Source organism: Pipistrellus kuhlii, unplaced genomic scaffold, assembly GCF_014108245.1.
Source record: "Pipistrellus kuhlii isolate mPipKuh1 unplaced genomic scaffold, mPipKuh1.p scaffold_m20_p_1, whole genome shotgun sequence".
Taxonomy (NCBI): domain Eukaryota; kingdom Metazoa; phylum Chordata; class Mammalia; order Chiroptera; family Vespertilionidae; genus Pipistrellus; species Pipistrellus kuhlii.
The window spans coordinates 117,085,806-117,100,634 of NW_023425404.1; the positions used below are offsets into that span (position 1 = coordinate 117,085,806).

At 41.1% G+C, this 14,829-nt stretch overlaps 1 protein-coding gene and 1 long non-coding RNA gene across 2 annotated transcripts; both read left to right on the top strand.

Annotated features, from left to right (window-relative positions):
- Window positions 1-7,648: 7,648 nt before the first annotated feature.
- UCN3 (urocortin 3) lies at window positions 7,649-10,484 on the top strand. The gene has a single exon (XM_045578804.1). The coding sequence runs from the start codon at window positions 8,608-8,610 to the stop codon at window positions 9,106-9,108; it is 501 nt and encodes a 166-aa protein (XP_045434760.1). The 5' UTR covers window positions 7,649-8,607; the 3' UTR covers window positions 9,109-10,484.
- A 2,157-nt stretch (window positions 10,485-12,641) lies between these two features.
- On the top strand, window positions 12,642-13,635 carry LOC123653223. The gene is made up of 3 exons (XR_006742899.1): window positions 12,642-12,823; window positions 12,918-13,002; window positions 13,515-13,635. It is a non-coding gene; the product is annotated as an uncharacterized LOC123653223 (long non-coding RNA).
- The last annotated feature ends 1,194 nt before the right edge of the window (window positions 13,636-14,829 follow it).

Sequence of the window (14,829 nt, forward strand, 5' to 3'; positions counted from 1 at the left end):
AGGTACCAGTAAAAGTACACCAGTGTTCATTATATTCTTATTTCTACTTTTGTGGAGATTAGAAAAGTTTCCAAATAAAAAAGTTGAGGTGAAAAAAAGTGTGCATAGGGAGTTTTTTGGGAAACTTGCTTACTTTACAAAGGGGAAAGTGGAGTTACCTTCAAGATAGAGCCCTGACAAGCCAACCATCTTTTCAATAACAACATTTGGGTGTTTGAAAATAAGCCTGGTGAAGAAGGATCAGCCAGTTGGGAATGAACAATGAATTATTGTTTGGGGAAAATCTCATTTTCACTTTTGAGCTGCAGCAGAATGACTCTAGAGAGCAGTGCTATTCTCATTAGCAGCTCAGGATCAGCCCAGAGTGTTCTTCATTCTATATGTATGGTGTTAACAATATGTTCTGCAAACACTGGGATCTGAGTGCCTGCCTGATAATCAAGATGATTGCTCCAACCTCCCTTTCCCACAGGGGAACTTGAGGAACCCAGTGAGGCTCAGTGAGCCATCCCACAATATACAGAGTGTGAAATGGAAATGGTAAAGTTATTATCCTCATAGGGAAAAACACTTCCACAGTCATTCAGAGTCAGGCACCTTTGCAGAGTTGTGAAAATTTAAATCACTCAAAAACATACTCTTACCTACAATTGAACAAAGCAATGCTCTGTCTTCTGGTTTTAGCTCAAACTGTAAAAGGAGTCCTTTTTGCAGTTATTTTTTTGCCACTTTTTCCGCATTTTTATGGTTTTTGTTGGTAATTTCACTGTTTAAAAGTGGACGCCGGCATAGTACTGAAGTAGTGCCTACTGTTCCTAAGTTTGAGAATTCCGTAATGTGCATTATAGATAAAATATGTGTGTTAGATGAGCTTTGTTCAAGTATGCATTACAGAACTGTCAGCTGTGAGTTCAGTGTTAATTAATCAATAATAGATATTATGTAAGGTGTCTAGACAGAATACACATAAAACAAGGTTCTGCATTGATATATTTTTGCTGATATATTTCCTTGGGCAAGAAAGCAAAGGAAACAATAAACAAATGGACTACACCAAACTAAAAAGCTTTTGCACAACAAAAGAAATCACCAACAAAATTAAAAAGGAACTTATTGAATGGGAAAATATATTTGCCAATAAGACATCTGAGAAGGGGTTAATATCCAAAATATATAAACAACTTATACAACTCAACACCAAGAAGACAATCCAATAAAAATAATGGACAAAGGACCCAAATAGACACTTTTGCAAAGAGGACACACAGATAACCAATAGGCATATCAGAAAATGTTCAACATCCCTAATCTTCAGAGAGATGCAAATTAAAACCACAATGAGATACCACATCATGCCTGTTAGAATAGCTACATCAATAAATCAACAAACAAGTGTTAGTTAGGATGTGTAGAAAAGAAAATCCTGCTGAAACCAGTTTGGCTCAGTGGAGAGAGCGTCAGCTTGGGGGCTGAAAGGTCCCGGGTTTGATTCCAGTCAAGGGCATGTACCTTGGTTGCAGGCACATCCCCAGTAAGGAGTGTGCAAGAGGCAGCTGATCGATGATTCTCTCCCATCGATGTTTTTAGCTCTCTATCCCTCTCTCTTCCTTTCTGTATAAAATCAATAAAATATATTTTTTTAAAAGAAAAAAGAAAATCCTTATGCACTGTTGGTGGGAATGCAGACTGGTACAGCCACTGTAGAAAACAGTATGGAGTTTCCTCAAAAAATCAAAAATGGAACACCTTTTGACCTAACAATCCCATTTCTGGGAATGTATCTGAAGAAAACTTAAACACTAATTTGGAAAGAATATATACACCCCTAGGATCATTGCAGCATTATTCACAATTGCCAAGATCTGGAGACAGCTCGAGTACCCATCTGTGATGAGTAAGGGGAAAAAGCTGTGGTACATTTATATAGTGGAATACTGCACAGTCAAAAGAAAAAGAAAAAGGACATTTTATGGATGGACCTGGAGATCATTAATCTAAGTGAAATAATCTAGTAAGAGTAAGACAAATACCATATGATCTCACTTATATGTAGAATCTAATGAACAAAATAAACAGACAAATAAAATGGAAACAGAGGCATTGATACATGGAACGGACTGACAGCTGTCAGAAAGGAGGGGCTTGGCTGACTGGATGAAAGGAGGTGAAAAGATTAAGCAAAATCATATGTGTAACACATAGACATAGACAACAGGATGGTGATAGTCAGAGGGAAAAGGTGGGGGGATATGTAGTGGTGGGCAAAGGGGGATAAATGGGCACAGAATGAGACTTTGCTTTGGATAATGGGCATGCAAGGCAGTGTGCAGATGATGGTTTGTTGAATTGTACACTTGGAATCTCTATGGTTTTGTGAACAAATTTCATCCCAATAAATTCAATTTAAAAAAATTAATCAATCCAACAGAATACAGGGGGGTGGGGAAACAAGAATAAATAGGAAAAAACTGGGGCAAATAGAAAGCACGATGTAATTCAGCAGAAAATAATGCAAATACATTAGTAATCACTATTAGTATAAATTTATTAAAGGCCTTGTTAAAATGGAGATTGTTGGAGTAGATTTTTTTTTAATGTAAATAAATACCACTCCAGAGAATTTTGACACAAAAATGACTGGTAAAAATGCACCCAGAAAAATGTTAACCAACAAAAACTGAAATAGCTGTTTTAATATCAGGCAAAGCAAACTTTAAGACCACAAAAGATGTTGTTTTGCAGTAAAATGATAAAAAAAAGGGCGGTTTATATGTACCTAGCATATACTGGACAGGTTTTAAAGAAGAAATTTACAAACCCACAACACAGTGGGAGATTAGCACATACTTTTCAACAACTGAGGAGTCAAACTAAAAATAAGTAAGGGAAAATAAGGGAAGAATTGAAAAACAATAATATTCTATGCCCATATAAAATTTTATCAATTTCTTACAAATACCATCTTGACATCACCCTTGTTAGAAAAATAGAGAAGGTACACTAGTCTACCTTTCCTAAAACCAGAAACAGGAGCAAAGAATGTGACAATCCCAATCAAACAAACAAGTTATCAACAAAGGAGGAAGTGCAAACACTCCTTTCTGACACCAAGGCAAAACCTCTTTCCTATAAATCAAGCATTCTATAGCTCCCTAACTGTTTTTTCCTATTTTTGCTTTTACTGCCTAGGTCAAACATTGAGAAAATAAACTATGTTATTATGTATAAGTACTTTAAGCAGTGTAGATAAATGGGTTTTATAAAAATACTAATGGCCTGGAGCATGAAATTCATGCACGGTGGGGGGAGGAGTCCTCAGCTCAGCCTGCACCACCTCCAATCTGGGACCCCTCGAGGGAAGTCACAGGGATCGGGCCTAAACCAGCAGTCAGACATCTCCCTCACAATCTGGGACACCTGCCTGCATGCCTGATCGTCCCTAACCATTCTGCCTGCCAACCTGCTCACCCCCAACTACCCCTCTCACTAGCCTGATCACCCCAACTGCCCCCATGCTTGCCTGCTTGCACCAAACTGCCCCCCCCCCCCAGGGCCTGATCACCTTCAACTTCCCTCCCTTCTGTCCTGATTGCCCCTAACCACTTCTATCTTGGCCTCGCCACCATGGCTTTGTCAGGAGGTATGGCCAGGTCTCCTGGAAGGTCTCCTGGTCTTAATTAGCGTATTACTCTTTTATTAATATAGATAGAGGCCTGGTGCACAGGGCGGGGCAGCTGGTCTGCCCTGAAGGGAGTCCCGGATCAGGGTGGGGGTTCCTTTGGGGGGCGTGGCCAGCCTGGTCAAGGGGCTGATGGCCATTGCAGGCTGGCCAGAACCCCATAACCCCAATGGGGTGAGGATTCCTGCAGGGCGAGGGGCTGAGAGCCATTTTGGAGTGGTTTGCAGGCCAGCCAAGCCACTGGCTTTGTCCGGAAGGTCTCTGGAAGGTCTCTGGAAGGTCTCCTGGTCTAATTAGCATATTACTCTTTTATTAAAATAGTCTAGAGGCCCAGTGCATGAAATTTGTGCAAGGGAAGGGAGGGTGTCCCTCAACCCAGCCTGCACCCTCTATAATCTGGGACCCCTCGAGGGTCATACACACACTTTAGTGAGAATGTTAAGAGAAATCATCATTTACTGGAGATGACACTCTGGTAGTTTTTGTTCACTAATCACTCTCTTTGCAAGACTCTGTCTAATCCTCCATTAGATGGAGCCAGTTTCAAGATACAAAGCAAATAGACTGCTTTTTATGGTTTTAATCCCATGTACATTTAGGATGGCATCCTTAACCACTGGCCAGGTTTGCAAGTGTACCAGGGGGGCACCCTGCCTACTTACATGCATGAGTTCCTGGGAGTATCATCCAATCCCAAGGCCACCCCAAGAGGGTATAGTGGGAACCCATGGGTCTGCCTGTCTGGAAAAGGAGACAGTAGACTCAGAGGACAGCCACCAGCTACCGACACCAAGATATTATTTAGTCTGATGAACAAAATAGATCCAGAGACATAGAAGCATGGAACAGACTGTTGAACTTCGAAGGGAAGGTGTGGATGGGAAGTGATCAACCAAAGACCTTGTATACATATATGCAAAACCCATGAACACAGACAATAGGGTGGTGAAGGCCTGAGGTAGGGGGTATGGTAGGCTAGAAGAGGTCAATGGGGGAAAAGAGCACATATGTAATACTTTCAACAATGAAATTAGGACTAAACTTCAAACTGCCTTCTTTTTTTATTTATTTTTTATTGATTGATTAAGGTATTACATATGTGTCCTTATCCCGCCCCCCCATTGCTCTCACACTCACACTCATTCCCTCACCATTACTTCCCACTGGTGTCTGTATCCATTGGTTACACTTATATGAATGCATACAAGTCCTTTGGTTGATCTCTCCTCCTTACCCCTGCCCTCCCCTACCTTCCCTCTGAGGTTTGATGGTCTGATCATCCTTCTCTGTCTCTGGATCTGTTTTTTTTCATCAGTTTATGTTATTCATTATATTCCACAAATGAGTGAGATCATATTATATTTATCTTTCTCTGACTGGCTTATTTTGCTTAGCATAATGCTCTTCAGGTCCATCTATGCTGTTGCAAATGGTAAGAGTTCCTTCATTTTTACCATAGCATAGTATTCCATTGTATAGATGTACCACAGTTTTTTAATCCACTCATCTGCTGATGGGTACTTAGGCTGTTTCCAAGTCTTAGCTATGGTAAATTGTACTGCTATGAACATGTGGGGGAGGGGCATATATCGTTTTTGATTGGTGTTTATAGTTTCTCATAAGATGGGAAATCATAAAAATATTATATGAATCCACAGGCAGCAAAATCTCAGACATATACCAAAGCAATATCTTCACTGATATCGCTCTTAGGGCAATGGAAACTAAACAAATGGGACTATATCAAAATAAAAGCTTCTGCAGAGCAAAAGAAACCATCAATAAAACAACAAGAAAGCCAACTGCATGGGAGAACATATTTGCCAATGTTATCACCAATAAGGGTTTAATCTCCAACATTTACAAAAAATTCATACAACTTAACAAAAGGAAGATAAATAACCCAATCAAAAATGGCAATGGACCTAGATCGGTACTTTTCAAAAGAAGACAAAAGGAAGGCCAAGAGATAATGGAAACATGCTCAAAGTCACTAATCATCCAAGAGATACAAATCAAAACAACAATGAGGCACCATCTCACAGCTGTCAGAATAGCTATCATCAACAAATCAACAAATGACAAGTGCTGGCCAGGACACAGAGAAAAAGGAACCCTCGTGCCCTACTGGTGGGAATGTAGATCGGTGCAGCCACTGTGGAGAACAGTATAGAGTTTCATCAAAGAACTAAAATGAACTCCCATTTGACCCTGTGATCTCACTTCTACCATAGGAATATATCCCCATGCAACCTTCTTTACTTTCAAAGCAGGTTCTAGTTCTAGATTTCCAAAAGGCAGGTTAGGATGATGGAGATGTAGAAAGCCTGAAATTATTAAGAACTAAGGTTAGTAATAAAACTCTTTTAAGAAACTGCCTCTCAGTTTAACAGTGTTTTGTTTTGTTTTGTTTTGTTCCTTTTTAATCAATGAAGCAAGCTGCTAGGGCAGGATGGGAAGTGAGAGGTGGGGAGGGTGAGAGGAAAGGCAGGTAGGAGGGGTCAAGGATAGAGACTGCCTGCTGTATCCATGATAGCCACTTCTGGTTGTATTTTAAATGAAATCGCATCCCTGTGTAGACACCACGTCTGGAATTAGGACTCACCCTGTGATCTGTCACTTTTAAATACACACAGAGGGAGTGGAGCGTCTCAATAGAGAGGAAACAATTCAAGAAAAGGAGCCGGCAACCCCAGAAGAGACAGAAGTTCAGGGGGATATTCCCTGGGCAGATCTGGTCCTGAAGCTGCACCTGCCTCACTGAGCATCTCCACTCCAGAGGAAAGTCCACTCTCGGGTAAGATTTTGGACAGAGGTTTTTCTATGAAGGATAAATGTATTTGCCCTAAATTAGGCAGGAGGTCCTGGGGACTGGACAAGGGTAAGACATGAAAGTTGAAAGACAGTGAGTGCTGCATGCCACGGTGTTTTAAATATGAGACCATGGGGAAGTTTCTAAGGAGGGTGGAGAGGGACGGGCAAAATGATCCTTTTGTTGATACAGACAGGCATGCTTTGCAAAAGGTAATAGATTGGAGGCACAATGGGTTCATACAAATCTATTTCTTCAGAATGGAACTCAGTCATGAACATGAAAAATGTCCCTCAGTAATAGTTTACCAATGGGGATAGGAAGTCAGAACCACAGAGTATTCCCTATTGTCGGCAGAAGCAGGAGGATGCTTGCAATTATGGTTTATCATGTGCCAGCATATTTAACCTTTGTCACCTTTCATTCTCTCAAAACATCTGTGAGGCAGGTAATGTGGACTAAGAGATTCACCCAAGATAATTAAGAAAGTGAGGGAAGTTTTAAACTCAGGCCCTTTGCCTTCAAAACCTAGAGTCCTTTCCCCCTTGCTACACAGGTGCTTTGGAGGGAAGGGACAGATCTATCCAAGGACTTGGTGCTACCTGTGAAAGGGAGAAACCATAAAGATGGATGTTTGGTGCCTCCACTTGATGCCCAAATTTTCTGAGAAATCCTGTTTGCAATTTTCTCAAGCATAGCAATCTAGCAAACACACACACACACACACACACACACACACAGCTTCCAATAATGAATTAAATAATACGACAGTGTTATAAATTCTGCCAATGACCAGTTATATGTAACATGTCAACTTTCCTCCAGCTTTGGAGGAAGAGCCTTTCACATAGAAACCTTCAGTGCTCACTTTGGGAGTGAACTGCTTAGAGCTCTCTCTCTCTCTCTCTCTCTCTCTCTCTCTCTCTCTCTCTCTCTCTCTCTGTGTCTGTGTGTGTGTGTGTGTGTGTGTGTGTGATCACACAACACTAACACGAGTCTACAAGTAGAAAACAGCTTACTGCTATACTCACTACTATCCCATTTAAAATGATTAAAGCTCTCCCTAGGTTCTGCAGCCACTATTTTCTAAAATGTTTTTAAATTTTTTAAAAAATATTTTATTGATTTTAGAGAGGAAGGGAGAGGGAAACAGAGATAGAAACATCAATGATAATCATTGATTGGCTGCCTCCGGTACACCCCAACTGGGGATCGAGCCCACAATCCAGATATGTGCCCAACCAGAAATTGAACTGTGACCTCCAGTTCATAGATCGACCCTCAATGACCAAGCCACAATAGCTGAGCTAAATTCTTCAGTTTTTTTAACTCAGCTTCTTAACGGTATCTGCATATAAACTGTATAAAATAGGGAAAAACACTGTCATCCTTCCCACCCCCTCCCTGATGGAAAATGGAGCTAGCAGGGGGCACAGTATATAACTGAACTCTTTCCCTTCCAGTACCCTCTCCCTCAGAGATGCTCTGAATTTCAGGCTGGCCCAGGTTCCTAGGACTGAACTCAGATTTCAGAATTATGTGTGTATCTTTAAATAACCCAGAGAATGTACTGTTGTAACAACCTTAAAGAATGGTTGAGTTTCAGATAAACAAACAAGAAAAATATAGATGTAGAGTTTTACCCCTCTACTTTAAATCTAAGTAGATGGGGCTTGCTTATTTTCATAGCAGGTAGCAGTGTTTCACTAGAGATGATGGCAAAAGCACCTGAAGAATGGAAGAGGGGAAACTTGCTTAAGAATTAGTCTTCAGTAGGGAAGCAAAGGATGACGGATGACTTTTCCCTGTGGAGAGTTTGTTTTCCTTTACCCTGCAAACCCTAGACAGAGGTAAATGAGGGGTAGGGAAGAGAGAGAGAAAGACAGAGAGAGAGAGAGAGAGAGAGAGAGAGAGAGAGAGAGAGAGAGAGAGAGAGAGAGAGAGAGAGAGAGAGAGAGAGAAATCTGCAACTCAGTTCCCTGAAACAAATGTCCAGATGTTCTGTGGGTGGCGAGAACCATTGTAGTAAGCAGGCATAGACAAAACCCCAGGTCGTCTGAGCCTTAAGCCCCTCTCATGCCCCTTCCTATTTCCCTCATTTCTACCACAGGGAGAGATGCTTGTGCCAGCCCACTTCCTGCTGCTGCTACTGCTGCTCCAAGGGGCCCCCAGGATGAGTCTGTCCCATAAGTTCTCCAAAGCCGAGTCCATCTTCTGCTGCATCAACATGGCCCTGTCTGAAGCCAAGAAAAGCCAGCTGGAGGAGATACCCCTGCTGAGCAAGAGAGGCTTCCCCTACCTACCCAGGCAGGACCCATCCTCAGATGAGGACAAAGAGAATGAGGAGAAGGGAGAAGACAAGAAGAAAAGGACCTTCTCTGGCCCCAGGAGTAGTGGTGGAGCTGGAAGCTCTCGTTACAAGTACTTATCCAAAGCACAGCTCAAAGGGAAACTACACCAGAACAAGGCCAAGACTAATCGGAGCACCAAGTTCACTCTGTCCCTTGATGTTCCCACTACCATCATGAATGTCCTCTTAAACATTGCCAAGGCCAAGAACTTGAGAGCCAAGGCAGCTGCCAATGCCCATCTGATGGCACAGATTGGACGGAAGTAGGCTCGAGGACAGCAGGGCAGCCTATGAAGGACAAGGATAAAGGTCAGGTGGAGGGTAAGAGTTTGCCCACCCAACTGGTTTTTATTTTGTGGACAATCCAGTTTTACAGGCTGCCTCATTGCTCGACCCCTCTACCCTTTCCTATCTCCAGCCCAGCTTTCTCTGTACAATACACAGGCATGCAGAATTGTCCCAACTTCACAGATATGAATCTATTAAGGCCTCTTCCTATGTTCTGTGTCTCATTTTATCTTTCCCCATACTTCTCCCTGAAGATCCCGTGCCTGGGAAGAGAGCACCTAGGGTTCCTCTCTTCACCCAGCAACCCCAGCCAACACTGGGAGATAAAGAGACGCACTGATTACCATCCTGCCATCAGATCCTACCCTCTTGCTTCCATTAAAACAAGTGACTTCTTGAACCCCTGGTTTGTGTCAGTTCCTCTTTCATCAGCCAGCTGCCTCCAAACTTCTGAACTTGGAGAGAAAAGGCAAATGAGGGAGGATATAGATAAGTCAATTCCCCATCTCTCCCAGGATGGGAATGGTTCTTGGGTGTCATAGGTAGAGTAAAGAAGAGCTTAGGGAAGATCAAACTGACAGGATTGTGTCAGCTGTCATTCAAACTAGAGCCATCTCCATGGCTTGATCCTACCCAAAAGGCACAGCCTGGGCTAGACAGGAGAGGGAGCTTTCAGTATCCCCTATGGGACACCCCACATCCTCATGGCCTTCTGGTGCATAGGCCCTGGAAGCCTTTAATAGGTGCTCACTGAGCCCACAGTAACTGCCCAGCATGGTGCTGAGCACCTGGGAGATGCCAATGTGTGTGAGACAAGGCCACTGCTCTCCATGAGTGAACATCTAAGCAGATAGACAAAATGAAAATGGAAATAAAAGCAAATATCACCAGAGAAGAGGTAAGTGATGAATTGCAAAGTGATAGCAATTGGTGTAAAGAATATATGAGGAATTCAAGATGAGAGGTTTAATATGAGTAAAAGTTCACTAACAACAGACATCAGGAAGAACTCTGATAGCCTCTGGCAGCAGAGCCTAAGGGCCAGTTCCCCAGAGAGGGACTGCGGTCCCACTCACTTCTTCATGGTGATGAATCATAAATATATAAAATGAATTTCTACATAGTAAAGCAGCATTACCACACACCAGCAGTTAATATTTCCACCACCAGCAGCAGCAAAAACAAACCACAAATGAATGACAAATTTGGGAAAATGTTTGCCACCCATATAAAAGACAAATGGCTTATTGATCAAATTTATAAAGAGCTACTAAAAATTGAGAAGAAAAGAGTAAAAAACAGCCAAAACGTGTTTGGCTCAGTGGATAGAGCATCGGCTTGTGGACTGAAAGGTCCCAGGTTCAATTCTGGTCAAGGGCATGTACCTTGGTTGCAAGCACATTCCCAGTAGGGGGTGTGCAAGAGGCAGCTGATTGATGTTTCTCTTTCATCAATGTTCCTAACTCTCTATCCCTCTCCCTTCCTCTCTGTAAAAAAACAATAAAATATATATTTTAAAAAAAGAAAAGAAAAAAAAAACGAAAGAGAAATAAGCAAGGATCTATTGTAAATAGGGCACTTGAGAAAATTTGTCAGACAATTAGTCTTTAAAATAAAAGAAAATATATCAAATTCATAAAAAAAATATAAAATATATAAGAATGTTTATCTAAAAATGCAAAAGGGACCAAAAAGTCATGTCTATTCCCTCTAAAAGTGATTATTTTAGTAGATTTTTAAATTTTTAAGACAATAGAAAAACCTGTAATGGTCTTTTCTGTATATGAGAATGCACACAAACGCATGCACACACATACAAATGTCGACTAGAATATCAACACTCATTTGAGCTTCTGAGCAGTTATTTTAAGCATTTCATCAGTGCCCTCCAGTGTCTGAAGGGAGAAATAATACATATGTATTAAAAAAAATTTAGGTACTTAGTAAGAGCCTAATAAAAGTTCAAAGCAGGATATGCACATGGAAAAAAGTTTCATCACTGAGTACTTACTACAATTCACTGTGTGGCATACTTTCATAGGTTTACAGCTATCCATATGGAAAATAATACAATAATTAATAAATAATAAAATAAACTGTGTACCCATAACCGTACACCTAATTTTGCCTCGCCCTATATAGTGAGATTTTGTAATGTATCCTAACCCTCCCTGAATCTTGAGGTGGAAGTAAGCGGATACTACGGATCAATCCTGTAGCTGGAAGGGGCACAAGGAAGAAGAGTTCCGAGCAGCTACATAGAACAGGTGACATCTGAACTGGATTTGTAATAGGAATTACATTCCATGGTCACAGAGGAAGGAAGAGAGACAGCAAGGAGAAGGAGCAAAGGTATAGGAGAGAGAAAAGAGAATCTGTCCTGAGAAGGAGTGAGAGTCTGGTTTGAATGTATGACAGCAAAGAAGAGGTTGGAATTGTAAATTTTAGCTGAAACTAGTGGTAACAAGCTCTGCATATAACATGCAGGAGTTTACACTTTATGCCTAAAACAATGGGGAATTATCAGAGCTTTGTATAGGGAGCAGAATAATCTATGCTGTGCAGCAGAATAGTCACAGAGTCGTGAGTAAGATGGATTCAGAAGACCAAGTTAGAGGTCGAAAGCATTTCTTTTTTTTAACATATTTTTATTGATTTCATAGAGGGAGAGGGAGAGAGAGATAGAAACATCAATGATGAGAGAGTATCATTGATATGACTCATGCACACAGCACACTGGGGATCAAGCCTGCAACCTAGGCATGTGCCCTGACTGGGAATCAAACTGAGACCTATAGTTTCAATAAATCGATGTTCAACCACTGAGCCATGCCGGCTGGGCTGGAGCAGAAAAGCATGTGCTAGGGACAGGAAGAGGATTTGATGACCTGAGCTAGGATAGCATTAACAGGAAAAAAAGACAAGGGATTCTGAAAACATTATAGAAGCAGAATCGATAGTACTTAATTCTAGTATATGGGAAGGAAGAGGGAGCAGTCAAAAATGACTGCTTACGCTCTGCCTAAGTGGAGAGATGATGACATGAATAAACAATACAGAACACCAAAGGAAGAGCAGATTTCTTTGGAGGAAATTTATGTTTTTCTTGGAAGAAGTTAAATTTAAGTGTAGGCATAATATCTGGGAGGATATGTCCAGCACATCTGGCGAGAATTCTACTCTGAGACTCAAGAGAGGCCCTAGCCTAGCCTATTTTGCTCAGTGGATAGAGTGTTGGTCTGCAGACTGAAGGGTCCTGGGCTCGATTCCGGTCAAGGGCATGGGCCTGGGTTGCAGGCTTAATCACTGGCCCTAATTGGGCTTGTGTTGGAGGCAACCAATCGAAGTATCTCTCTCACATTGATGTTTCTCTCTCTGTCTCTCCCCCTCCCTTTCACTCTCTCTTTAAAAAATTTTTTTAAAAATATCCTCAAGTGAGGATTAGAAAAAAAAAAAATCTCAAGAGAGAATGGAAACATAAAGTTTCACAGTAACCCACATAGACCTGATATGGTTGTGAATAAAATAAAGACCAGAGAAAAGGACCGAGGGTATCTCCATTAGGGACAGACAATGAAAGAAAAGAAATCTGAGGAGGAGAACCAAGTAGTGCCACAGGAAGTGAAAGAAAAAGTTTCAAGGAAAAAAAAAAGTTACCAAATCCTTAAAGTTAAGAAATCTGAAGACTGAGAAAGTCAGAGTTGTTTGGTTGGGTTTGTTTGTTTTTTTTTCTAATTTTTTTATTGATTATGTGTCCATATCCCCCCATTGCTGCTCTATCCCAGAAGATCATGGTTTTGATAAATCTAGTAATATCAATGATCTTCAAGACAATAGTTTTAGTAGAATAATGGGGTTCACCAAATCATAAATGTTGTTAGCCATCAGAGTTGAGACAAGCAACTCCCACTTAAGAAAATACAACTCCATCTTAGAATTAAGTTCCTTCTAGCAGAAGTTATGCGCTGCCCTGCGGGTTTGGCCAGAAGCTAAAGATTAACCTGCTGCTTAGCACATCTTGCTCCAGAGGATCTCTGCAACATCCCCTTCCTGATCCTCCCCCATAGCTAGCCCAGGCCTTGGAATGTTACACCTTGGAATGTTACACCGCCCTGGCAGTCAGCCAATCCTGTGTTGCCAGGTACCTTACCACCTTGTCACTCAGTACATAAACCAATTATACACTGTCAAAGACCCCACTGCGTAGGCAACCCTGCCCCCCTTTGTTCCTGCTGTGTATATACTGCCATTCCAAAAATAAAGTTTGAGGCTTGATCAGAACTTTGTCTTGCCTCCATTTCTCCGTGTCCCTTTCCCTTCTTTTCATCCTCCACAGGTCCTCCCTCTCCCCACGTTGTTGTGCCCCGTGGGCCAGGGCAATAAAGGCTAAGGAGTGAGCAGAATATTAGGTATGGGCATCAAATGTATATTCCTTTGAAAAGTTTGATAGAGGGCAAACATGTGACAGTATATTTTAAAAGTAATAGAATCCAGAAAAAGGTGTTGATTGTTGAAATGAGGAGACCTCCACATATAAGTAGAAAGAAGAAAAAAAGTCAATGGAGAGAGACAGACTATGCAGGGGGTTGAAGAAACAAGGTGTCCTAGAGCAGTCGAGGGGAGGAAGCACACAAATCATAAGTGACCTTGGAAAGAAGTCTTTCCTCTGGGATAGTAGAGGATATGTGAAGATTCAAAATAATATTTAAGGGAGATCAAAGAGGAACATAAAAAAATTCGAATAGATATGACTTATATAAAGTAGGAAATAAAGTGACCTCCTGGTGTTTTTCAACCTAATAATTATTGAGTACCGACTATATGCCGGTCACTGTAGAGAGTTAGATAAATTAAGGCAGAGCCTGCCTCAAGATTACATTTAATTAGTGCTTATACTCCTCAGAGCTATTTCAATCATTAGTTCAGGAGATCTCACTCTCTGAGGAAGAAAGGGAAAATATGCCCTCTCAACCCTAGATACACATTTAAAAAGAGTAAAGGGAGTTATTTTGTCAAAAGGAAAATGATGCCAGGTGGAAGTATGGTTATAACAAGACAGAACAAAGAGTAAGATTGAGGGAAAATTTAAGCAAATATCTACTTTTAAAACAGCAACACTAATAATCAATGACTTGTGGGCTTTAAAATATGTATGGTGGCAGGACAGTAAATGAAGTGGAAGTGTCCTAAGTTCTTATTATTGTCTGGCAATGGTAAAAACACTAATGCATGCCAATAAGTCAAGTATGAATGTTGTAATTTCTAGAGTACACACTAAAATACATAAATAATTTCAGAGAGGGAAGGGATATGGAGAGAGGTAGAAATATCAATGATGAGAGAGAATCTTTGATCAGCCACCTCCTGCATGCCCCCCACTGGTGATCAACCCCTCAACCTGGGCGTGTGCCCTGACTGGGAATTGAATCGTGACCTCATGGTTCATGGGTCAACACTCAACCACTGAGCCATATTGGCTAGGCTACACTAAAATATTTTAATAAATATTTAATAAGCTAATAGAGAGGCAATATGAATAATAAAGAAAAACGTGGCAAATCTAATATTTGCGTATGGCATTGTACAAGTAGCATCACAAGTTAATCAGTTCTTAGACTCACAAAATCTTGGAACTGGAAAGGGTCTTAGAAATAACATTATCCAAGATAAGGATTTTAAAATATGGAGAATTTATGTATA

Coding starts and splice junctions, on each gene's coding strand:
- UCN3 (XM_045578804.1), top strand. CDS start 8,608: ATGCTTGTGCCAGCCCACTTCCTGCTGCTGCTACTGCTGCTCCAAGGG.